General features: G+C 39.9%; 1 protein-coding gene across 9 annotated transcripts in view; it reads left to right on the plus strand.

Annotated features, from left to right (window-relative positions):
• The window catches only part of TENM1 (teneurin transmembrane protein 1), a 517886-nt gene that overhangs the window by 187644 nt on the left and 303947 nt on the right, over positions 1-26295 (plus strand). For all 9 annotated transcript variants that reach the window (XM_037909021.2, XM_043523191.1, XM_043523186.1 and 6 more), the window contains one exon: positions 3882-4142. In XM_037909021.2, coding sequence (XP_037764949.1) covers positions 3882-4142 — 261 coding nt within the window. The remainder of the gene's footprint in view (positions 1-3881; positions 4143-26295) is intronic.

Genomic DNA, 26295 nt, shown 5'->3' on the forward strand with positions numbered 1-26295 from the left:
CAGCGGGAGACACTCTCCTGTCGACTCCCCTTGCACTTCTCGTTCAAGTGGAGTACAGGAGTCGATGGGAGAGTGAACTGTGGTTGATCTAGTGGGTCTTCACTAGACCCGCTAAATAGACTGCTGATGCATCCATCGCCGCGCATCGATCCCCTGGTAAATGCAGACAAGCCCTGAGTCTTGCATCTTTAATAAATAAATCTCTTCCTTTCCTTTGATAATTATGGATTTTATATAAATAGAGGATATTCATTTCTTCCACTTTTCTGATACTATCTGCTGAAACTCTGACTAACTGTTGTAATACGTTGATTCAGTGGAAACTATCCATGGGTTTCTCCACAGATTTGACAAAGATTGTTTCCACTGCTGACTGTGAGCTAATCATCAGTGACTTTTTGCCCTTTAACATTTTTTTGATGTTTAACTCAGAGCCAAAGCATGTCAACTTCAACTTCTTATGCCATTTAATCAGAATTTTAAATTGGCTGTTACACTCATTTTTTGGTAATAGATGATTGTGTCCGCAAAGAATTGGGTGAAAGCCTGGCATCTGCAATCCACATTTAAACAAGTAGCCTGGTTTTCTTATCTCATTTAGTTTTCATGTCACTGATATCTCGTTATAGCTGTGTAGCACTTTAGTTGGCTAATTATTAGCCCTATTTTGAACTCAGTCAGGGAGAACCATAAATACTGGTATATAGCTCTTGGTCCTCCATATTTGTACGACACTGGGCAATAAAGTATTTTTATTAACTTACTGTGTTGTAAGTAGATGAAAGTAAATGCAATGATAATTTGCAGTAAGTTAATGGTAGATGATTATTTGTCAAGAAAAAAACATCTGAAATGTTCATCTTGTGCACAGAAAAGGTGGTTGGGACCATAGTGCATTACATATGGCTTTCTTAACCCAACACTAGACTCAGATGTTCAAAATCTGGCCCTGCTAAAGTTCATTCTGGCCCCGCTGAAGCAAAACTCTCCTGAACCTCAAAGGGAACAAGATTTAGCCCATATTGTCTAATTTGACTATAAAGAGCTCAGAGTTTCTCTCTCAGATGTATGGTACACATAATTAAAATTAAAGACTAAAATTGAACAGTGCTCCATATCAGAAGCCATTCTCAGGCAGAGCGATATAAAAGATATTCTAAATGTACCCAACGATTTTTCATCAAGGTGGAACTCTGAGTATTCCAGATGAGATTTGGGAACCTCATAGAAAAATAGGGCGTCTTGGGACCACACAGCATCTGCTCACAGTACTTGAGCTTTCGTAGTGGAGGTTATAAAGGTGCATGCAGTCTAATGTGCATCAGGGAAGACCATTCCCAGACTGGTGTTTAGAATTAGTTGTCTTTTATGTCTTGGACTCAAAAAGACAAGCACAGTGGGAGGTACAGAAGCTTGGCACCTTTTGAAATCAGGCAGTTTATCAATACAGGAGCCTAACGTTAGGTGCCTAGGTTTGTAAATGTTGGCCAAGACCTTCAGGGAAGTCACCAAGGTTTTTGTAGCCTTTGAGGGAGTGCCCTTTCCACTCAGTGCCTGTCAAATGGATTAGGCTGGACACTGAGGCTTTAAGCTAGGGTGAGCATTAAGCCTCCATCTAATGCAGGAGTTCTCAGACTTTATTGCACCATGACCCCCCTTCTTGGTGGAGGGAGAGAGGGCTGCAGCCTGAGCCCCATTGCCTCAGATGGAGGTGGAGCTCAGGCTTCAGCTTCAGCCCTGGGTCCCAGCAGGTCTAATGCTGACCCTGGTGACCCCATTAAAATGGGGTTGCGACCCACTTAGGGGTTCTGACCTAAGTTCCCCATAAGCTGAATGTCCATGCAGCCGCCTATTGAGTACCACACAGGTGCTCAGGGAACCTGCCTGGGGACCTGCCATGGCCGGGGAGAGCGCCCCTCCCCCAGCTCTAACCTAACTCGGCCCTCAACCTGCAATGCCCGGGGTGGCCCCCTGCCCCCAACTATGCCGCAGCCCAGACCCAGGCAGCTCGGCCCAGCCCCGGAGCCAGCCACGGCGGCCTGGCCCAAACCCAGCCATGGCAGCCCAGAGTGGCATGGCCCGGCGCGGCCCGGACCCAGCCATGGTAGGGGCGGCCTGGCCCGGAGCCAAACGCAGCCAGATTGGCTCGAACCCAGGGCGCCCAACCTGGTTCCAGCTGTGGCAGCCTGGCCCCAGCCAACACAGCGTGTCACAGCCCAGACCCGGCCAGGGCGGCTTGGCCCAAACCCGGGCAGCCGTGCCCAGACCCAGCCATGGCCAGGGCATCTCTTCTCAAACCCAACTCCAGTCCCGGAGCTTCCGCAGCCGGGGGAGAGGCGCCTATCCACCCCAGCCCAGGTGCTGCTGCGGGGAGAGAGAGCTGGGGGGAGTCCTCTCTCCCTGCCATAGCTCCGGAGCACCTTCTCCACCCCAAACCCCTCATCCCCAGCCCCACCTCAGAGCCTGCACCCCCAGCCAGAGCCCTCCCCCACACACCATGGCCCTACCCCTGCCCCAGCCCCTCATCTCTGGCCCCACCCCAGAGCCCACACCCCCAGCCGGAGCCCTCAGACTCCTGCACCGCAACCCTATGCCCAGCCTTGAGCCCCCTCCCACACCCTGAACCCCTCACCCCCACCACATGAATTTTGTTATGTGCACCAATATGGAGGTGATGTGTCAAATAATCATCTACCATTAACTTGCACACACTGGTGCACATAACAAAATTCATTCCACACATGGGTGGGAAAAATTAGAGGGAACACTGGTCCCAACCCACAGTTTGAGAACCGCTGCTCTAATGTTTCCATCATAGAAATTTACAGGGCAACTACCAGGAATTCTCTATACTTCTGTACACAGCACAACTTTCTCAACTGGGAGTAGGGGTCTGATATTCAATTTCGGAGGTCAGTTCTGCAATCCTTTAATGAAAACTCCTCAACCTATGTTTCTGAGAGTCTGTTTTTCCCAGGTGAGGATATACAGAGGCTATCTCAAAGAAGAAAGATAGGTTACTTGCCTGTGGTTCTTTGAGAGTCTCTCCTCTGCATATTCAGCCCTGCCCACCTTCCACTCTTCTCCAAAGTTCTACTGATATACAGCTATACTGTGTGTGGAGTGACTGAAATGGTTGGGGATTGTACAGCCCATTAAAATTGTGGCTCTGATTATTCAGTCCCATAAAGGGGCACTTGTGCTGTCCTAACAGTCACTGGTTTTCTAGAAAGTTTCTGAAGTTCAGTGACACTGGAGAGCCACATTCTATAAATGTGAATATGCAGGGACAGTACGCCCAAAGAACCATAGTAACTGGTAAGTAAACATTCTTTGTCTCCTGTGGATTTACCAGAGAATTTCAAACAAAGTTTTGTGAATTCCTCATCTTTTACAGACACTGAATTCACCAAACATTTTCCATGACAAAACATATTGAGTAGGATTCTATTTTGTGGGACTGAATTAATTTTAGAAAAATTTAAGGGGAAAAAATCATGTTGGTGAAATCAGTATATTGGCTTGACATTATCATTTGCATACATTATTTGGTGTTCATTCAGCTCTGTGGTAAACTAATGCTGCAAAATTTTACTAATTCTTAAATTTGTGTGTGTCGATACTTTAATAATATACATTCCTACCAGAATAGAAGGAATAAAATTAAAATACATTAATACCCAATTTACAGCATACATTTAAAAAATTCATTACATTGAGGAACCTCAAAAGGCAGGATCGAGCCCAGAGTCATTGAATCAAAAGACTTTTCTGTATCTGTTTTATTTATAATGCTAAAATAGATTTCCCAAAATGGAGTATGTTAAAGAGAATATTGCTTCTAATCTCAAAATTTTTCTCTGAACATTTGTTTGTTTCAGAGATGGAATTCTGTGAAAATCCACACATCGTGTGCTCTGGCTACCAGACAGACTTGCGTGGTGTATCTCAACATGGTTACCCATTGGAGATGGGTTCAGATGTGGATACTGAGACTGAAGGTGGTGCTTCACCAGATCATACTCTGAGGATGTGGATGACGGGGATGAAATCAGAACACAGTTCCTGTTTGTCAAGCCGGGCAAACTCAGCTTTGTCTCTCACTGACACTGACCATGAAAGGAAGTCTGATGGAGAGAATGGTAATAAAGCAATCGTATAGTATACTAAAATATAAAGAGCAGCTTATTTGAACCTTTTCTTTTCTTGTTTATTTTTCTTCTCTTTCTATAGATCCTCATTCTATAGACAAATCAAAAGGCTTAAATTATGTTTATGTTATGTTCATAGTATATATTGAAAATATGAAAGTGAGAAGATGTTTTGGGTTAATTTGTATATTTCCTTTTAACAGTGGAAGCAATGTTAGCTTCCCCTTTGCATACATTAGGAACATAGGGACTGATCTGAAACCCATTGATGTTAACTTTAGTGGTCTTTGGATCAGGCCCTAATCCTGTAAATGCAGTTGTAGTGTATGTACTTCAAGTAGGAGCTCATTCTGCAAACACTGGCTTCTGGTCATAGTACTTCAGACTGACTAGTTCCAGTTGACTCCAATGGTACTACCCTCAGTTAAAAGTGCTATGCCCAATATTAAGTGTTTTCAAGATCAGACTCTTTTTTGTATACTGTACAATAATCTCCTGTGGAGGTGGGATAAACCCTTTACTTCAGACTCCTGTCATACTGGGCAAAATGCTAAAAAAACATACTGTGGGCACAGCCCTGCTTTTTCTGCCAAATGGATTGGATAGATCTCTTTCATCACTCGTGTCTGTGATCCTTGTGGTATGTGAGGCTTTATCACTATTGTTGAAAAAGTTTGTGTTCTCTTCCAGGCTTTATGCTTATGTAGTATTTGAATGTTCCCAGAAGGTAGAATTTTTTAAAAAAAGTTAGTAAGAAAATCAAAGCATTATTCACCTCATTGTAGCAAGCAACAAATAGAAATATTTTCTAATAATTTCCCCACTGAGTATTTCAGAAAATAGGTAAATAAATATTATCACATATCTCCACTAAGTATGAGTAGGCCTATCCCATGTTCTAGTTTTGTATTTATACATGTATGCTACAGTATAGAAATTGTGAACGAATTCATATTAAAGAGATACACAAACACACACACACCCCTATTTTACTGGCTAAGAAAATATCAGAAGGGTGCAATGAAAATAACTGATACCATTGTAGTATTCAGAGTAGTGCTATTTTAGTAGAGATACAGTGGTCCTGTGATTAATGTCGATTTTGTAGATGTAGTATATGTTTTGACGGTACTTGAGTTCAGATCATGTGTAAAGTTGATAGTGTAATTATAATTAGTCCTTTGGGTGATCGTCATACAATTCCCCTTGTACACCAGTGAAAACGTCCCATATATTTTCAAAGTTACAGGAGCATGACTTCCCTCATGTGCTTTATCCATCTGAGGATTAAGTCTTCTGCGCCAATGTTCTTTGTTATTTTGCTACCATCTAAGTCATGTGAGTGTTGCCACTTGCTTGTATGGAGAGCAAGTGTTGCCTTCTTTCATCTCTCACCTGAATTCTGCCTGTTGGATATGGACCTCCTTCCTTCCACTCACAATACTTTTTAGGCATTCTGGTCCTTAAATAAGGATTAGCAGGCTTGAATATGGCCTGCCCAGGGATTGTCTGCCTGCTCAGCACTGGAATGTTTAAAGGGAAGGCTGATTGCAAAGGGAGCACACTTACTTGTATTATGGAGATAAGGGGATCTTTCCAGCCCAATATTTTAAGGTTTTTGGAGTTGACACCTTGAGATGTGGTTGGCTGTTTGGCAAAGATGTCAAATTTTGCTTGCAACACTTTTTTATGGCTGGGTCGTTGTGATAGTCAGCTGGTCATAGTGTTACACTAAATGTCATATTTGGGGTCAGTAACAAATTTCCTCCGACAGCAGATTGGGTAGTTGTGGATGGAGGGGGAAGCTGGTATTACTTTACTCCCTATGCATTGAAAGAATCAGGGACTGCATGATATTAGGGGAAGGAGGCCTAGTTATAGGGTTTTGAGGATGGAGTAACTTTTTGTAGATTCATAGATTTTTAAAGCTAGAAGGGGCTATTAGGAATATTTAGTCTTACCTCCTGCATAGTCCAGGCCATAGCATTTCACTCAGTGATTGCTGCATTAAGCCCATAACTCCTAGTCCTCCATAAATCTTTTGTCACTACTTTTTAATCAAGGTGCCTGTTTTAGGTTACATTCTTAGCCATGGGTCCCAAATCCTCTCCTCTGATTGGGAATAGGAGGTTGAGGGAAAATTGAGGTGTTGCACTGCTGTTGGGAAGGGCACTGGAACTAAGAATACTGGTAAGAGGCATTATCTGTCTGAACTCCCAGTTTGCACTCTGCGGAATTGACAGGGTTGGGGTTGATATCATAGGCTTCATTGTACTTCTCCGCTTGTGGATGGGACACAGCAATACTTATAGGTTTGTAAAAAGCATATGGATAAACTCTGTGACTACAGGAATTTAGGCCACTACTGGTGAGTTAATAGTTTTCATTCACAGGTTAAGTTTATAAATAAATTCATGGTCAGAGGACTTGAAGCAAGAGATGTGCATGTGCGTGTGCACTATGTACTGTGCTAGGTTGACTTGCATACAGTGTAAAAAAAAAAAGCACTCTCTGAACACTGTTCTTTTCAAGTCTTAAATAATTGTAGTAATAAAGAACTAATCTAAGTGAATTGCCCAGCGCTTTACACTTAGGACTCTCTTCATGAACCAGATCTGCTAAGTTTATCCTTGAATGTCATGTGATGTGCACAGAGACCAGTATTTTCTCAATTACTGTGAAAATAGACTTCTTCACCATCAGCAAATTTCTTAGTAGGCCACCTCAATGAATGTTTGTGGTATGAAATTGGGTGACTGCATTATCAGGTTGAAAGGGGGAAAATTACGTTGTGAAATATTGTTTCTTCTTCCCCAAAGCCTGTCTTACCTGACCTGTAAAGAGAGACCTGGAGAAGAAGAGACCTGCAGAAATCCTGGGTTCAGAGGGTTTGTCCAAATTGTCTATGAAAATGACTTCTTGCAACTAGAATAAAATTAAGGGAAAATGGCTTTTCTATTAGTTCCATAATTTAGTTTCTTAAAACTTATATTCATTACTTGTGTCAAGGTTCCTCCCCGACTCTGAACTCTAGGGTACAGATGTGGGGACCTGCATGAAAACCTCCTAAGCTTACTTTTACCAGCTTAGGTTAAAACTTCCCCAAGGTACAAATTAATTTTATCCTTTGTCCTTGGAATATCCACTGCCACCACCAAACTCTAACTGGGTTTACTGGGAAACGTAGTTTGGACACGTCTTTCCCCCCAAAATCCTCCCAACCCTTGCACCCCACTTCCTGGGAAAGGTTTGGTAAAAATCCTCACCAATTTGCATAGGTGACCACAGACCCAAACCCTTGGATCTGAGAACAATGAAAAAGCATTCAGTTTTCTTACAAGAAGACTTTTAATAGAAATAGAAGTAAATAGAAGGAAAGGAATCACCCCTGTAAAATCAGGATGGTAGATACCTTACAGGGTAATTAGATTCAAAACACAGAGAATCCCTCTAGGCAAAACCTTAAGTTACAAAAAAGACACACAGACAGAAATAGTCATTCTATTCAGCACAATTCTTTTCTCAGCCATTTAAAGAAATCATAATCTAACACATACCTAGCTAGATTACTTACTAAAAGTTCTAAGACTCCATCCCTGGTCTATCCCCGGCAAAAGCAGCATACCAACAGACACAGACCCTTTGTTTCTCTCCCTCCTCCCAGCTTTTGAAAGTATCTTGTCTCCTCATTGGTCATTTTGGTCAGGTGCCAGCAAGGTTACCTTTAGCTTCTTAACCCTTTACAGGTGAGAGGATTTTTCCTCTGGCCAGGAGGGATTTTAAAGGGGTTTACCCTTCTCTTTATATTTATGACAACTTGTAGTATGAAAAAGTCTCATTTTCCTTTCCTTTAGTCTCCAAAAGTGTAGTATCATAACAACAGATAGATAACCACATTTAAATGGCAGCATTAGAAGGATCCAAAGATGTGGACTGTGGTAGAATGCTTCTTTTACATTGATCTCAAGCAAATCCACTCTTGCATGCTACACACTACTGAATGGTATTTTCAGTGGGCCAGATCTTGAAGTGCTTTCTCAGTTTTCATTCAAGCAAAACTCTCATTAATGCCAGTGTGAGTTTTTCCCTGGCTGAGGGCTGAATAAATTAAGAATAAGGACTTCAGAAGACCATATATTAAATTATATGTGTATAGTAAAAAAGTGATCTAAACAGCTTGGACCATTCTTATCTATTTGGGATGGTTAAATATATTTTTTCTTATCCCACGCCCACATGCGAGTATTGTATAGTTAATTTGTTCTTGAGGATAAATACCTTTCATTCTGTACAAGAAGTCATCCAACCACATGAAGAATATGGGTCAAAATGTATCCTAGTTACACCTGAAAAAAGAAAAGGAGTACTTGTGGCACCTTAGAGACTAACAAATTTATTTGAGCATAAGCTTTCGTGAGCTACAGCTCACTTCATCAGATGAGTTACACTGGAGACTTCTGGGTGTAACTGAGAGTAAAATTGGCCCTACATATGTAAAAATAATGATCACACTGCAGATTGAGTGAGGTGCAGGGGGCCACTTTTAAGATTGTGAGAGGAAGGTGTGTACCTCTTTAAGGGGTTAGAGAGACATGGGGTGACTTGGGGTGCAAAGCAGGCTAGCATGTGGATGTTGACCCATCCCTCCCCTTCTTTCAGCTGACCGGAAGAGAGGGGGCACTATATAGGTCCCTCCTGGGAAGGAAAAGCCATCTTTTACCTGGGACAGGTGGAGCGACTCCCACCCATAGAAGTGGTGAAATACCAGGTTGTCAGGATCCTCTGTGGGTGTTGCGCTACTTGCTCCTTTCTTTGGGGGCTGGGATGGAATTTCTTCCTCACCACCAGATTGGCCAAGGCAAAATGGGGGAGGGGTTTGCCTTCCCCAGGCAGATTTAGGGGGTACTTAATTGGAGCAAACATGGAACGGGAGTTAGAGTCCAGTGTAGGTACTCTGTAGGGATGGGATACAGTGATCAGATAAAATGGATTGGTGAAAGATTCAAAGGAGGCATTTGTTAAAGGAGCGGAAACATGGGGAGTTCGGAACTGCTTTGACTGGTGCAAGGGGACCCCCCCCTTTATAGCTTTCCCCCTCCCTTCATTTCAGTGGGGAGTCAGGTCTCATCAGTGGGTTAGCTGGAGTCCAGGATGGGTAAGGGGGAGAGCTGATGAAAGCCTCTGGGTATATATGAAAATGATCATGGAATTACTTGCACTCTTCACTTTTGTCTGCCGGGTGCTCCCAAACAAGAATAAAGCTGGGGCCTAATCAAATCACATCCAGTTTCTCCGGTCCTTCTTCAAGCATAGCTGGGCAAAGATATGAGAGTCTTAATTTTTTTGTCTCTAGATTACAGTATTTTGACAGAAAATATTTAACTTGGATACCTGGGTGACATGATTCTGAGTTAACACCGCATCTGTTGCTTTCTATTCTGAAAATAATCTAATATGGGGAAAGAGTTAAGATATCTGGTTATATAAAAATGCTTACTATGTTTACATGGTGTACTTAAATCCAACTGAACAACATAGCCTGCAAATTTAATGGGATACTTTAAGAATACTACATCCATATTTAACATCTTTAGGGAATATTAAGTCTTGAATGTAACAATTTTAATATCCCTGGTTTGTACTATTTATAGTTACTAATTTCTTACTCAGAGTAGCTGGTGGAAGACGTATGCTTTCTCTTGAATTTCTTTATGAACCTAATCATCATTCTTTATTATGTATACTGAGTAATTCCATTTGATAGTTTACTAGAAAGCTTATTTTCCTATCAGACACCCCAACTCTGTCATAATCATTACTTAAACACACTCTTGTTTAGGAAGCATTGAACAAATTGTTTGAGTACAAATATTCTGATTTAAATTAGTTGTTCTTAGTGTTAATGACAATTAATAATAGCCTGTTAGTGCACAAACTGCCTTCAGCTGTGCTTGAGGCTAAGCAAAATATATATTAACTACTAGTAATGAATGACCAATTTCTTGGGAATTGTTGCTTAACTCAGCAATGCTATAAATAGCCTGTTATAACATGTACACTCTTACTGTATAATGTGTGACGGTAGACCTGCAGCAGAAAAGTTACACAATGACATCCTTAACTGTATTTATAAAAATAGAGTAAATTTTATTGAATTGAAAAGGTCAGCAATTACCCTCAACCCATTAAAATCATATTTTTTATTACATCGTATCATAATATAATTTTAATTGGCTTCAATAATTAAATCTATCAGCATACTATTCTTAGTAATTTATGTAAAAAAAAAATCCTATGTACCTGTATGTTTGTAACAAAATTACAATATCTCATAGTCAGAGAGTGATAATAATGTTTATTTTTGCTATTGAGAATGCTGTTAAAATGTATTTACATCTGTTGTGTACTTGATTTTTCAATTGCTGTATTCATCCAAGGAAGTACAGGATCTGGTCTTCGTTTTGCATTGCTATTTCTGACTTAGAGCTCTTGAGATTTGGTTAGTGGATTTCTTTCATAACATAATTATCTTTACCTGAAAACAACAACGAAAAACAAACAAAAAACCCACTGAAGTAAATGGAAACACTGCCTTTCACTTTAATGGGCTTAGGATCAGGCACGATGTGCAGTCATAAGTGTTTTAATAATATTAACAATACCTAGCAAAGCTGGGAAAGTATTATTATCCTACTTTGACACATGGGGTAAATGAAGCACAGATAGGATAAGTGATTTGTACAAGGTCACACACTGAATCGGTGGCAATATTAGGGTCTCCATCTCCTAGCCCTGCGCTATCAATCTGATTTAACATGCACCAGTGTAAATCAGACATAACTCCATTAAAGTTAATGTACACCACTTTAGGTGAGATCAGAATTTGCTTTCACTGTTCTAACCTCAACACTGTTGTCTCCCTACTAGAAACCCTTACTGTATTTAGGTTACAGATAAAATTTGAGTTTAATAGTGTGAAAAAAATGTTGAATTAATAATTTTATAATCTATATAAATTTATTCATTTAATACATTTAAATGGGAGCAGTGACCTAGTGCATAGAGCACTGGACTGGGTCTCGAGGGACCTGGGTTCTATTTCCTGCTCAGCCACTGGCCTGCTTGGTATGCCCATCTGTAAAATAGGGATAATGATGTTCATCTAATTTATAAAGCACTTTAAGATCTACTGTTGGAAAGTGCAGCAGCAGTCAGTTTCCAATTTCATTTACTCTGGGTGTCAGTAGATTTACTCTGAATTTAGTAAGATTAGAATACCACTCTCAGGAAGAAGTAGAAAGTTTCACATTTTATTGCAAGATGATGAGAGTATTGGAATTAATTCTGATATTATTTACTGTTCTTTTGGAAACAAACAAAATCATCAGACTCATCTCTCCGTTCTCCCCTGCCTTCAAATACCCCATCTTCGCACAGGAAATGATTACCAACAACTACATCATAATAACAGTACATTTCCTGAACAGTTTATCCATATGACTGAGATAAGAACTTGGCCCACCAATTTTCAGGTCGAATAATGCAGCTAAATCTCAGCAAACTGCCTTGACAATGTAAGGGGTAAAGATCCAACTTAATCGCACACCATCCAGGTAATTTAAAATTTAATGTTACTCTGTCCATTTCTAATCTGCATTGTTGTGTCATGATATTGTAGCATAGATTGTATATAAAATCATGGATATGCACTATCAGACACGAACTCCAGACACTCATAAGAGATAGTCAAACCACTTGAGTTGTGCATACTCTGCAAAGCCTTATGGCTGAATCTCCTGAATGTTGTGGAGTTTATCTAGGCCCTTAAAACCTGATCTTCCCTTAGATCAGTGGTTCTCAAAGCCGGTCCACTGCTTGTTCAGGGAAAGCCCCGGCGGGCGAGACCGGTTTGTTTACCTGCTGAGTCTGCAGGTTCGGCCGATCACAGCTCCCACTGGCTGCGGTTCACAGCTCTAGGCCAATGGGGGCTGCAGGAAGGGCGGCAAGCACATCCCTTGGCCCGCGCCACTTCCCAAAGCCCCCATTGGCCTGGAGCTGCGATCGGCTGAACCTGCGGACGCAGCAGGTAAACAAACTGGTTCAGCCCGCCAGGGGCTTTCCCTGAACAAGTGGCGGCCCGGCTTTGAGAACCACTGCCTTAGATAATTTGGAACATGAGGCCATTAACGTTGTTTATATAAATGGATTTTCAGTTTCTGTTGGATTGCTTTTTGGATTTTTTTTTTTAACATTTGCATCATTTTGTTTTTAACAATAGTACAACTTATATTGCATACTTTATCTACAATTGATACAGCTCCAAAGAATGTACACAAGGCCCTGCAATGACATGGTAATGACTTTGCCAGGAATATTAGAGTATAACTCGATATTGTAACGGCTCTGTAGGAGACTCTAGTAGGGTATAAGACACGGCAGTGGACTTTGTAAGGGCTCTCCTGTGGAAATGTTAGTATTTCAACGGAAGCATGTCATTTGAATTGCTTTGGATATGCATGAGACACATCTGTTGATGTAACATTGATTCAGTTGTAATGTCTTGAGAGCATTGAATCTGTTGCTGACATTTCAAACATTTATGAAACATAGTTATTATTCATGACCAGTTATTTTTCAATATTATGGGCCAAATTCTGTCCTTTAAATGCACGCATTTGTTACTTTGACTTCACTGGGAGCTGAATCAATGTATCAATGAAAGCTGGCCCTATGTATTGTTTTTATTCTTATAGTTGAATTGTAATATTTTAAAATCAGTAAATAGTGTTTTTAAACTTTGCTGTTCACAATGTTTATTTCTACAGCAGCAGACACTACACTGAGGGCAAAATGCTGGCAATATTTAATACTCTACACTAGAGCTCATTGAAACAATGTTTGGAACTGGGGGAAATATTTGTAGTGTTCTATAGTCTGTGACCTTTGCCTACAGCATGGCAAATGCAGCAGTATATTTACACAAGATTGTGATATTTTTAGCCTTACAATTTTGTTTTCCTTCATTGCAAAGTTGAGGGGTGGAAGGAGAGAGAGAACTTGAAGAGAACAGCCAGGTTTAATTGTTATACCAGAGCGGGCTAAACTGGACAATAGAGCTAAAAAAAAAAATCACACTGACAAATATGCTTCCCTCCTCTGTGCTCCGTGGGGGTGGGGATAATGCACATGGGTAAGGGTTGGTGAGGAAAGAAAAGATAGCTACATGGGCTATTATTCCTCTTTCTGCTTAGCCTTCTGTGTTTTGTGGATGGAAGAGAATGAACAGGAAAATATGATTCCACAAAGTCAATACAAATGATGTTGCTGTGTTTATACCCACTCTTGGGAGCATAATTTACAGGTACCTTCACTGGAAAACCCTCCATAGTGATGGGTCTAAATATTTTTTTCATACGTTTTTCATAAATCTTTGGTGTCATATGATAAGGATAACAGTAGGACAAATCCAGCCATTAGATACACAGGTGCAGTTTCACTCAAACCAATGGTCACCTCTATACCAGCATGCTTTATTGGTAAAACTATATTTATGAATAATTATAGTAGACACAAAATAGTTTTCTCTTTTCTCTCAGTTAAACTTTACATTTAAAATTATAAACTAGACTAGAATCTATTTTATGGAGAAACTTTTGTGATAGCTTATTTATATTTCCCCTTGCCATAAATCATTGATTCTACTTTAATATTTGCAGTTTCTTTATAGACTTCCTTTGGAATATAAAAATAATCAAATTAAAAAAAACTGGTAGAAATTGAAATTATCCATCTTGTAGATATTGGTGTGGAACTTTATTGTTTAGGTGACTTCATATAGTTAACAATCAAGATTTCCTTAATATGGAGGACATGTTATTTTCAGTTAATCTGAAAACTCTGCATTTGAAAAGCAGTTTCTCTGTGTGATGTTGCACTCCATAATGTTTTATGGAAATATGCATATGAGGGTGAATATGATGGAACTGAAATATGCTTTAGGCAAAAGGTCTCTTGTAAGGTATCATTACAAAGCTTTTAATCTACTGAGTGTGTTCATCCAATTTGTATGCATGTATCATACTTGTATCTGAAACTAGGAATATGAAGTATAACCCTGAGGTCCTATAGTAATTATTCAAAGTCTGGGCCATTAATGGTGGTTCGGAAGCTTGATGACTCCCATTGACTTGGACAATTGGTTGTAAATGGTCTGTTTACTTGCAAACCTTCTTGGGTGCGTGCAGGCCAGCCCTGGAAGAATGGAGGCTGGGGTCTCACAGGACATGTGACCATGTTACCTGATACTGGAATCCACCTTAAACCTGCTGCTTTTCCTCAGAGATACAAAAGATTCCCGCCTTGTGCCAAAGCTATAAAAGGGGGTGGAACAGAACAAAGGGGGCTTCCAGTTATGTGAAAACTGCTAGTTTACACCTAAGATGTCTGCTGGAACTAACAAGGACTATACCAGGGAAAGGATTGGGCCCAGACTAAGAAGAAGTCTAGTCTGTGAAAGAAGCTTATTGGCACATCTCTGAGGGTGAAATATTATTTGTAATCAGTTTCTTAATGTATTCAGCTTAGACTTGCGTGTTTTTGCTTTATTTTGCTTGGTGACTTATGTTGTTCTGTCTGTCATTACCTGAAACCACTTGAATCCTACTTTTTATACTTAATAAAATCACTTTTGTTTATTAATTAACCCAGAGTAAGTGATTAATACCTGGGGGAGCAAACAGCTGTGCATATCTCTCTGTCAGTGTTATAGAGGGTGGAAAATTTATGAGTTTATCCTGTACAAGCTTTATACAGAGTAAAACGGATTTATTTGGGGTTTGGATCCCATTGGGAACTGGGTGTCTGGTGTGTTGGAGATAGGTGACCTGCTAAGCAGTTTTTGATTAAAGTCTGCAGCTTTGGGGGCATGGACAAGACCTGGGTCTGTGTTGCAGCAGGCTAGCGTGTCTGGCTCAATAAGGCAGGGTTCTGGAGTCCGATGCTGGCCGGGAAAACAGGCTCAGAGGTAATTCCAGCACATCAGGTGACCGTCCCAAGGGAGTCTCTGTGACTGAACCTGTCACACGCTCTTTGCAGAATACTGTGATATTCTGGAGCATTGATATCTAGTAGGCAAGTAGTTTTACATTTCAGAGTGGCTTGCCAGCATTAGCAGTTGTTGAAACAAACCCCACAGATGTGAAACTTTCATGCAATACATACTGTTTTCTGTCAACTAACAATTTTGGCACTATACACATTGTGTTTAAGGGCTCTATCCTACTCCTGTTGAAATAAATGGAGAAGATTTGACCCTAAGTGAACAAATTAGGTGTACAAAATGGTGTGTTAATGGATGGTATCCATTATTTTCTGGTTCATCCAGAACTCAAAATTCTTCACTATTATTTTTCACTTCTGTAATTCTCCACAACTCCAAAGTACCTGGTGTATTTTGGCCCTGTCACTCCATTCCTTTTTGACTTTGTACTTCAATACAATATCCTTTTTTGTCTGTCTTAGTAATATTTTCAGGACTTTAGATAATAATTATGAAAGAATTGATTTAATTAAATAACATGAAAAAATAGTTCAAAAGCACTTTGAAGGGATACTTAGGCCCCAGCCCTGCATAGACAGTTATGCATGTCCTTGATATTAGAATCTAATGTATGGTGGGCATCTTTCCTATCCTTGATTTAGAATGGATGCACTGTAAATATCTCTAGAAGCGTATGGAGTTAATACGAAAGCATGTGAAGGGGTTGCAGGAAAAAGAGGGAACTTATAAAAATATAGCATATTTTATCATGGAAATTCAGGAAGTAAATTTATCATCTACCTGAGAAAGTAACAATTTTTCTTCCATTGCTTAACATTTTCCTACATCAAACTGTCACTTTGTAATGTTAACAAACTTAAATCACTGTAAAGATTTTCAAAAATCTTTCTATTTTATTTCTGAGTTCTAAGCATCTTCCTAGGGTTAGAATCACAGTCTTGCTAAATTGATCTGATGGTTGGAAGCTGTTTTTCATCATGTTACAAGATGGTCTTCTGAAAACTGTAAGTAAAGCACTTTTTGTCCAAATCAAGGCTTGCCAGAAAAGTTGTTAACTTTGATTAACTAAAGATATTACCTTAGGCCACCGGAATGAGTAATTTGATCTTGTTTTACTGGTTCTTTGTACCCTTGACCTGAGACTTTAAATAAAAGAAATATCTAGAGATTGTTTTCAACAAGTTGCTTTTCAGTTACTTCAAATTGAATTAGTGTAAGTAAAATAGAAAGAAGGGATCTAGCAAATCAATACTGCATTGGTAGTAAACTGGAAAATGCTAACAAATTATCCTTTTAAGATTTAGCGAGATTTAATCTAAACATCATTTTCTCTTGACCGTATGAGAGCTCCTAGGGTAATTTAATACATAGTCCTAACATGGATGAGAAATTATTGCTCTTTCCTGGTCCTTTTTGCCTTCTTTTTACCTGTTTAATTCACTGTGTGCACAATATAACAAGTATCAGAGGGGTAGCCGTCTTAGTCTGTATCCACAAAAACAACGAGGAGTGTGGTGGCACTTTAAAGACTAACTGATTTATTTGGGCATAAGCTTTCGTGGGTAAAAAACCACTTCTTCAGATGCATGGAGTGAATATTACAGATACAAGCATAAATATACTGGCACATCAAGAGAAGGAAGTTACTTTACAAGTGGAGAACCAGTGATGACTAGGCCAATTCAGTCAGGGTGGATGTGATCCACTCCCAATAATTGATGAGGAGGTGTCAATACCAAGAGAGAGGAAATTGCTTTTGTAGTGAGCCAGCCACTCCGAGTCCCTACTAATTAATGGTGTTAAGTCTGCAAATGAATTGTAGCTCTGCAGTTGCTCTTTGAAGTCTGTTTTTGAAGTTTTTTTTGTTGCAGGGTGGCTACTTTTCAATCTGTTATTGAATGTCCAGGGAGATTCTCTTACTGGCTTTTCTATGTTACCCTTCCTGATGTCCAAGCTGGACACAAATCAGATATATATCCAGAAAGGTGCCACCTCCTAGAGAGGCTTGTCTCTGCTAGTTCAAACTGGATTTTCCAGAGACCAACAAACAAAGAAGGGGGTTTGGGATAAATAGCCTGAGTTTAAAGTGACTCAGAGTAATCTTTCTGATCCAGCGAACGGACAGGACCTTCTGTCCAAGAGAAGGGTTCTAATCCTTAGGAAAGGGTTGGAAGGACTGACACTGACCAGAGCCCCTGTTGGAGATGGGGTGGGAGGTTGATCTCTGATAAGCTTATTAGCATGCGTCTAGGTTCTTTTATCATTTTTAATATGTTTTTCTTTAGTGCTTTTACCTTTAGAATAGATGTGCTTGCTTGGAATGAGTTGAGTGGCCATTTAAAACTGTATGCAATTATAACCATTCATAGCTTTTGAAGAGAAAGCAAAGTGCAGACGCTGGCCTTTTAGACACTCTGACTTGCTGGGGATTACAGAGTGCACAGGGAATTGTGCAGCCTGGAAAAACCCAGGTTAGGAAGGAGAGACACATTAGTCTCTGCCCAAGAGAGATGACGGCTGGGACCACAGAGAATAAAGTTGGAGTTGGCCTGAACTGTGACAAACATTGTTCAATATTTGTTAATCTTTTGTTTCAAATTGCAATAGTGAATATTCTGAAGATCACCACAAATGCAAATTATTTAGAATAATCAATATTACCAGATGACAGAACATTGTAAAACTGGAAATATTTGCACCTGTAAATAGGTTTAGTTGGAGAGTTTAAATGAAACAGGCATGTTGGAATAATATGTAACTGACAGATTCTTTTACCTGTAACCTTGATAATTTACTAACAGTGAAAGAGAAATAAAAATAAAAAACCCTCCACACTTTTTTTGCCATAGACAATAGAGCTGTGATCAGAGGCCATGTCTGAAATCATACTAGTTTAAATTAAAACTAGCAAAACACACTGAATGATGTACAAATGAATGCACTTTGTTTCATCTTGCTTACATATACCTTATCTTCTGAAATAAAATGAAATGTTTCATATATAAATTTTGTCACCTTTAATAGCTTGTATAGGCCTCTCTATATTTAAATCCAGTTTCATCTTTTGTAACAAAATCTTAAGAGATATCACCTGTAAATACCTAGGAGCACTGAATACTTCCTGCAGGCTGCTTCCTTTCTCTTAACAGATGTTTTGAGTAATATTTAAATTAGATTCACATTTCATGTTTATATTTGTCCTAATTATGTTGAATACTTACCTTCTTTATCTGAAGTTTCTCCCTCAGCTGCCATATAATGAAGATTTCATGTAAAGACTTCAGATTACACAGCTAACTTTTGACGTAGAATACTACGTTGGCGTCTGTCCATAATATATTCATCCCAAGGTGCATTGGTGATGTATTTAGGGAGTAATCCTACAGGCTGCAAAGCAGCCACAAAAGCCCCAAATCAGTGGAATAACTGTGTTTCTACTCTCTGGAAAGCTAGGCAGCAAAGAAAAAGGCAAAGAGATTCCACAAATTCCTCTGCATCATAAAGCCAAATTTAATAGCAGCCCAATCCATGGGAGTGTGCAGGTAGAGCTGTGAATGGGCCAGTCATGGCCAGTAAATAGATCAACAAACTGCACAGATCCTGAAACCACATACCCTCCTCACAGATACCAAAAGGAATATAAAAAATCATGGAGATTAAGAAGAGCTAGGGGCTCAATGAACTGTATATAGTTAATTGTACCCATCCCCCACTCCCATAAATTTTGTGCATTATTTTTTTTTTGTTTTCTGATAGTCACCATTAGCTTCTGAAGGTAAGGGCAGTATGACATATTGAAGTATTTTCAAGCTGATGAGAGAAAGGCAATGAACTATTTAAATTTAAATATTTAAAGTAGATCAAGTTTTAAGAACTAAATTCCAAAACAGTTTACATTTGTGGACCTTCATCCCCAAATACTAGAGTCATTGGCTGCATATGAACTTATTTATAAGACTAGCGCTGCAGTGTATAAACTGTCCCTACTTTTCTTGTCATAAGTTTTTATTTTTCTTCTTTTTCACTTTCCCATTTGGTTTCAGTATTGATCAGACTAATAAATGCTGCCAAGAGCATGTCTTTGTTTGAACCAGACAATTTTGTCTCTTTTTGGGGTATATTTGTGGAACAGCAGTTTTATATCCTCCTATTGATGAGATGTTAATTTTCTTTTGGCTTTTGAACCTAATGATTATGATGAGCAACTCTTGAATGTTGCTTTGGGCTTGTTTTACATGGATGTACTTATCATGCTGTTTGTTTCAAAGTTGATGTTGAAATTACCCTTTTAAATTGGATTGAAAGTATTTTATGGTGGTTTATTCCAAGACTTGTTCTCTATTTTCTCTTTATTTTTGCTTTTTTTTTTGTCATGCAAGTACTGTGCGGTCTGAATATTTTCAGGATACTGGTATTTTCAGCGAGATACTTTCTTGAAAGATATTCCTTCCATTAACTGGATCCTTCTTTGAATAAACTTTCTTTAAACAGTAAATTATATTCTCGAGTGAGGACTGAATAGATACAAACAGACATTTTTCATCATCATATCTTGCTTTTTCACTGGCTGTAATGTTTGCTCATCTTCTGTCATTGGGGTATTTCTTTTCCCTGCTCTTTATACTGGTGTTTCTGATATTTTCTTCTGGTATCTTTTAGCAAGGAGCTATCTTCTGTGTAGTTCCTTTCTGCTTTCATGTGTGTATAGGTTAGTGCAATAACATTAAAGTCTCTTATCTGCAGCACAACTCTCTACATTCATCCTGGAACTTCTTTAGATATCGATACAAATTCCATGTGCAGAATAGGCACTGGAGATCTACTGGATGTTCCAAAAAGGAGAATTGTACCTGTAGTTTCTAGTAGAACACATATCTATCTATTGTAAAAAGAACAGGAGTACTTGTGTCACCTTAGAGACTAACAAATTTATTTGAGCATAAGCTTTGGTGGGCTTATGCTCAAATAAATTTGTTAGTCTCTAAGGTGCCACAAGTACTCCTGTTCTTTTTGCAGATACAGACTAACACGGCTGCTACTCTGAAACCTATCTATTTTAAGTAGCACACATTATTATAATAGCTTAGCGCATACTACCTTTAATTTATCTAACTTCACAAGGCCCCTGTGAGAGAAAAAAATACTATAATGCCCATATTACAGATGGGAGGGATTCTCCCGTCTGCATAGGTAATCCAACTCCTTGAGAGGCGGTAGCTAGGCTGACAGAAGAATTCTTCCATTGACCTAATGCTGTCTACACAGGGATTATGTCGTTTAATCCATAGGTGTGGATTTTTCATGCCCCTGACCGACACAGTTAAACCAACCTAATTTTCTTATGTAAACCAACCCTAAGTGACTCACCCAGGGTCTCACAGTAATAGAGTAGGGAATTGAGCCCAAGGTCTTCAGAGACCTATGCTAGCACCATAACCATTGAACCATCCTTCTCTCCATGTAGGGCTCTGCTAAGGGCAGTATAACCTGTGCCACACTGGAGGAGTTGGTCAAGAGAGTACTCTGCCTGAAGTGTCTGGAGGCATTATGCCTGAGTGAGTCATGATGTTTCTGGAGGAACTGCAGGGACATACAGAGCAGCATACTTAATACAAGGAGTACTTGTGGCACCTTAGAGACTAACCAGTTTATTTGAGCATGAGCTTTCGTGAGCTACAGCTCACTTCATCGGATGCATAGCATATCGTGGAAACTGCAGAAGAGATTATATACACACAGAGACCATGAAACAAAACTTCCTCCCACCCCACTCTCCTGCTGGTAACAGCTTATCTAAAGTGATCATCAAGTAGAGCCATTTCCAGCACAAATCCAGGTTTTCTCACCCTTCCCCCCCCCGCCCCCACACACACATACAAACTCACTCTCCTGCTGGTAATAGCCCATCCCTCTTTGAAACCTCTCTTTATAATGCGCATGATAATCAAGGTGGGTCATTTCCAGCACTAATCCAGGTTTTCTCACCCCCCCCCCCCCCCCCAACACACCCCCCCCAAAAACCACACACACAAACTCACTCTCCTGCTGGCAATAGCTCATCTTACAATGTGCACAGCAATAATCCAAGTTTAACCAGAACGTCTTGGGGGGGGGTTGTAGGAAAAAAACAAGGGGAGATAGGCTACCTTGCATAATGACTTAGCCACTCCCAGTCTCTATTCAAGCCCAAATTAATAGTATCCAATTTGCAAATGAATTCCAATTCAGCAGTTTCTCGCTGGAGTCGCCTCTGCCATGTACATTGGTCAAACTGGACAGTCTCTACGTAAAAGAATAAATGGACACAAATCAGATGTCAAGAATTATAACATTCATAAACCAGTCGGAGAACACTTCAATCTCTCTGGTCACGCAATCACGGACATGAGGGTCGCTATCTTAAAGCAAAAAAACTTCAAATCCAGACTCCAGCGAGAAACTGCTGAATTGGAATTCATTTGCAAATTGGATACTATTAATTTGGGCTTGAACAGAGACTGGGAGTGGCTAAGTCATTATGCAAGGTAGCCTATCTCCCCTTGTTTTTTTCCTACAAACCCCCCCCAAGACGTTCTGGTTAAACTTGGATTATTGCTGTGCACATTGTAAGATGAGCTATTGCCAGCAGGAGAGTGAGTTTGTGTGTGTGGTTTTTGGAGGGGGGTGTGTTGGGGGGGGGGGTGAGAAAACCTGGATTAGTGCTGGAAATGACCCACCTTGATTATCATGCGCATTATAAAGAGAGGTTTCAAAGAGGGATGGGCTATTACCAGCAGGAGAGTGAATTTGTATGTGTGGGGGGGGGGAAGGGTGAGAAAACCTGGATTTGTGCTGGAAATGGCTCTACTTGATGATCACTTTAGATAAGCTGTTACCAGCAGGAGAGTGGGGTGGGAGGAAGTTTTGTTTCATGGTCTCTGTGTGTATATAATCTCTTCTGCAGTTTCCACGATATGCTATGCATCCGATGAAGTGAGCTGTAGCTCACGAAAGCTCATGCTCAAATAAACTGGTTAGTCTCTAAGGTGCCACAAGTACTCCTTTTCTTTTTACGAATACAGACTAACACGGCTGTTACTCTGAAACCTATACTTAATACACTTATTGATAATGATGTAGTGTACTTTCATCCCTGGTGCCTACCTGGGACCTTGGCCATGTTCTCCTTCCACCTTGCTACACAGCCAGTCTCAGTTAAGTGCTGAAAAAAAGCACCAGTTGGCTTCCCATTGCACACTGGAAAAATGCCTGCATCCTATGTGGAAGTACCAGGTGGAGGAAGGTCTTTGTACCCTACCTATACACATTCTGAGTCTGATGTAATTAGGTCAGTGGTATAGAACACATTTACTCAATAGTGGGTTGTTTACATTTTCTGATGTAGTTTTCAAACTCTGTTTACTATTTTTTCTTCTTCAGCACTAATTATCTTTCATTAAATGTGTTTGTACTTTGTATAAAAACAATAATTGCAGCTACATGCAATTTGGTCCTTGGTAACAGTTATTGAGTTATTGCCTTTCTTGTTACTCTAAATTGCTGTTGGGCAAAGTATCCCCTTGGTTTCAGTATGTCCTCACATTTGATGCATTTCTCCCCAAACAGTGCTGCTAGAGTTTATACTTTCTGTTGCTCCATTGCACTAAGCTCTTTACAGCTGGTATTTTAATGTCTACTGAAGCATGGGAATCATGCTGCATTCACTGAATTTGTGCTTTTCGGTATAATTTTGTTTGGACTGAGAAATTTAGTTGCCTGATAAAGTTTTCAAGTTAATAGTTTCCAGCTGATATATGAATTTCACATTAGTTTTGGATTTGCTTATATTTGTAATGATATATTGGGATCTTGTGTATCATTTGGTTGCATAGTTATTCAGAAAGTGTGAGATATAGGTGCTGCTGGCTTCTGGTGCCTTGTGAGCACATATTGACAAGTAGCAGTATGACGTACATGGATGAGAACTGAAGGAAACATTTAAATTTGCATTCCAAATATTTGTGACAATCCATATTGTGATCCCCACAAAAATCCAACAAATAGCACACATCTGAGTTGTAGGTCCCCAAATTCCTTGAAAAGGTAATGGTGTGTCTTGTGATGTCTTCCAACCAGTGATCTGCACAAGATGGAGATAACTGTCTCTGTAATAAAGTTGGCTTCTGGGATTGGTAATGCATTACGCTACAGAATTTCCCTGTAGTAATCGGCATGAGGAAGAAAAGATACCATGGAATACTGTACTAATCACTAGTAGGGATTCAAGGATCTGTTATAAAAAGCAAAATAGCATCTGGGGTTGCCAAAAAATCCTGGGGATTATGTAACTTTTCTTCTTGGGCAGGATCACAGTAATAAAACATGATTTCCTTTCACAAAACTGATTTTGGGAACAGGGGATGGGCGGGGAGCGTTATTTTCAAGCAATAACTGCTGAGCTTCTTTTTTGCCTTTCAGATGTACTCGTGAAGGCCTTAATCATAAGTTTGCCACAAGCCCAGAGTGAGGCCGCCTTTTGACAAGCAAAAAGAGAGTGGTTTTTGTTTGTATGAGCTCAATCAAATTAGCTAAATATGATTGAAAAGCACCTGTAGATTGCAGGCTAACATGTTTAAAGCCATGTTAGTTCATTATGCTGTAACCTAGGCTCCTACGCTGGTTTTACACAGCCAGCTAATACAGTTTCAGATGGGTTAGCCTGCATCCTTTTCAACTGTAGTAACCTAACACAATTGAAAACCCAGCTTTTTTGCTCTGTGAATCAGGGATTGTCGTGCCGTGAACTTGTAGTTTCTGGGGAGGGAATAAATTGCCCCAGGTCTACTATACCTGACATAGTGTACGTTCTCTGGTTGAGTGGCACATCTCCGCTAGCCAGTGCATTGAGGGATAGAGCCAGAGCTCTGCCAAGTCCCTTCCCAATTCTGCTGTTTCCTGCCCACCACTGAAAGGAAGGGACATAGCAACTCTGTGGATCCTAACCATCTCTCCTGTGATACTTTCTGTGACTGTGACATAAGTGCATAAGGGGGCCTTTGCACCCCTGCCTTACCACACAATTTGGCCTGAAACTATATAAAGGAGAGAACTCAAACATCGTCTCTCTCTCCCCTTCATTCTGTGGACAAAGGCCAGGCTCAGGCTCAGCAGGCACAGGGCTGCTGCAGTGCTAGAACTGTGCCTCTACAAAGGAGCAACAAAGTGGTGAAGCTGTGCCCCTACTTTCCATTCTGCCCCAGCTAATGGAGCTTACTGGGCACAGAGGGGAACAGGTGATGCATCTTTGTAGAGGCTTGTACAATAGCCACGCTCCTTCAGCATTTTTTACATAAAGCAGTGCTTTAAAGGTACAATTGAACACAGTGTTTTTCTCCACCAGTGTTTGTAATTATTAACCAGTTTTCTCTTTACTTTCTAATGTGGGGCATTGCTCATATGCTTTTTTTGTGGAGTGTTTAATTTCTTCATGGTGACTTTCTATTTGTCTTTGCCCATGGAAAAAATAAAAATTGAGTCGTTCTTCCTCAGGCCTGCATGGTGGTGTATTCCATCAATGTTTAACTCAACATTCCTATTGATGATTGCATTGATTATTTTTATTCTAGTCTGTGCTTCTGTCTCCGTTCTGGCTTTTTACTTTTTATAGTTCACTTCCTTTTGAGCAGCAAATTCAACTGAATTTGATTGGGTGCATATTTTGTTTAAAATGTCATCTCTTCCTGAATACAGATTTCTCCATAACAGCTAATAACCTGCAGTACTTGAAAGCTCCTTTTTCTTTTTATAACCTGTATTTTTTCCAGTATGTTGTCTGATTACTGCAGTGTGGTTTCAATTTTTTATTGGATCATTTTAGGATATAATAATTTATTTCTGATCTTCAGTGCCTCTCATTCATGTCTGAAGTGGCCTGCATTATTTCAATCACTCATTTTTGTTTACATCTTTTCTTTCCAGTCAATCTCTACATTTTGTCTCCAAGTATCTTCCTAGCTTGCATCTTCTTTTTAGTTTTTTGGTATCTAATTTCCTTTTAACGGAAAAGTCAAATGGAAGGACATCTTCAGTACTTTACCTATCTACCACAGCTAAATTTTTCTTATAAATCTGATTATGGTTAATCATTACATAAAGCTTAAAAAATAAAGTTTTAGGAGAAAAAAGAGAGGGACAATTTTATATTGAAGATTTTTTTAAAATGGCAAATTGTAAGTACATTGCAGTAATTTTAACAGTACATGTATCACATAGTAGTGGTATATAAAAGGATAAATAAACCCACATAATCTAAATTAACACATTCTTTATCCCCTCTGTAATATTTTCTTCAAAGCCATTACACTAATCTATAAATAAGTCTAATTCATAAAACAGTACAGAACTGGCAGTACAGAACCCTCCTTCCAAACCTGAAACTTGACATAGGTTTATCTGAAAGGTTAAACTTGAGCTGTGGATCAAGCAAACCTAGGACAAGTCTGAGGCAAACAGTCTTCACAGGGAAGAATCTATATGGTTTTGAGTAGATACTTAGCATTTTCAAATTACTTGTGTTTAAATCCAGACAAAAGCAGGTGGCTTTAGTTGATTTACTCTTTGAATTTTAGGAGTTTTTTCAAACACAAAACAAAATGTGACTCAGGGTGGAGGGCTATGAACCCGTGTAAATTTACACCCAAAATTTCTGATGAATCCTTTGTGAACAGAAACCATAGGCGCCGGCTTTATCCTTTGCTCCACTCCTACTCAGCCCCCGCCCTGTCTCTTTCCACCCTCTCCCTTGAGTGAACCCTGTCCTCTCTCCTCCCCTTCTCCCTCTCCCTCCCTCTCCCAGTGTCTCCTGCATGCAGCAGAACAGCTGATCGCGGTGGGCGGGAGAAGCTAGGAGGGAGGGGAAGAAGTTGATCGGCGGGACCGACAGTGGATGGGAGGCTCTGGGGGTATGGGGGAGAGCAGGCTGCCAGTGGGTGCTAAGCACGGAGTTGACACCTATGACAGAATCTGTTTAGTTTTGCACAGAATTGACCCAGCCTCCTCAAACGTCTGGCTGAACCCAGATTGCAGATTTCAAATCAAGAAATATCG

This window comes from Chelonia mydas, chromosome 9 (genome assembly GCF_015237465.2).
Source record: "Chelonia mydas isolate rCheMyd1 chromosome 9, rCheMyd1.pri.v2, whole genome shotgun sequence".
Lineage (NCBI taxonomy): Eukaryota > Metazoa > Chordata > Testudines > Cheloniidae > Chelonia > Chelonia mydas.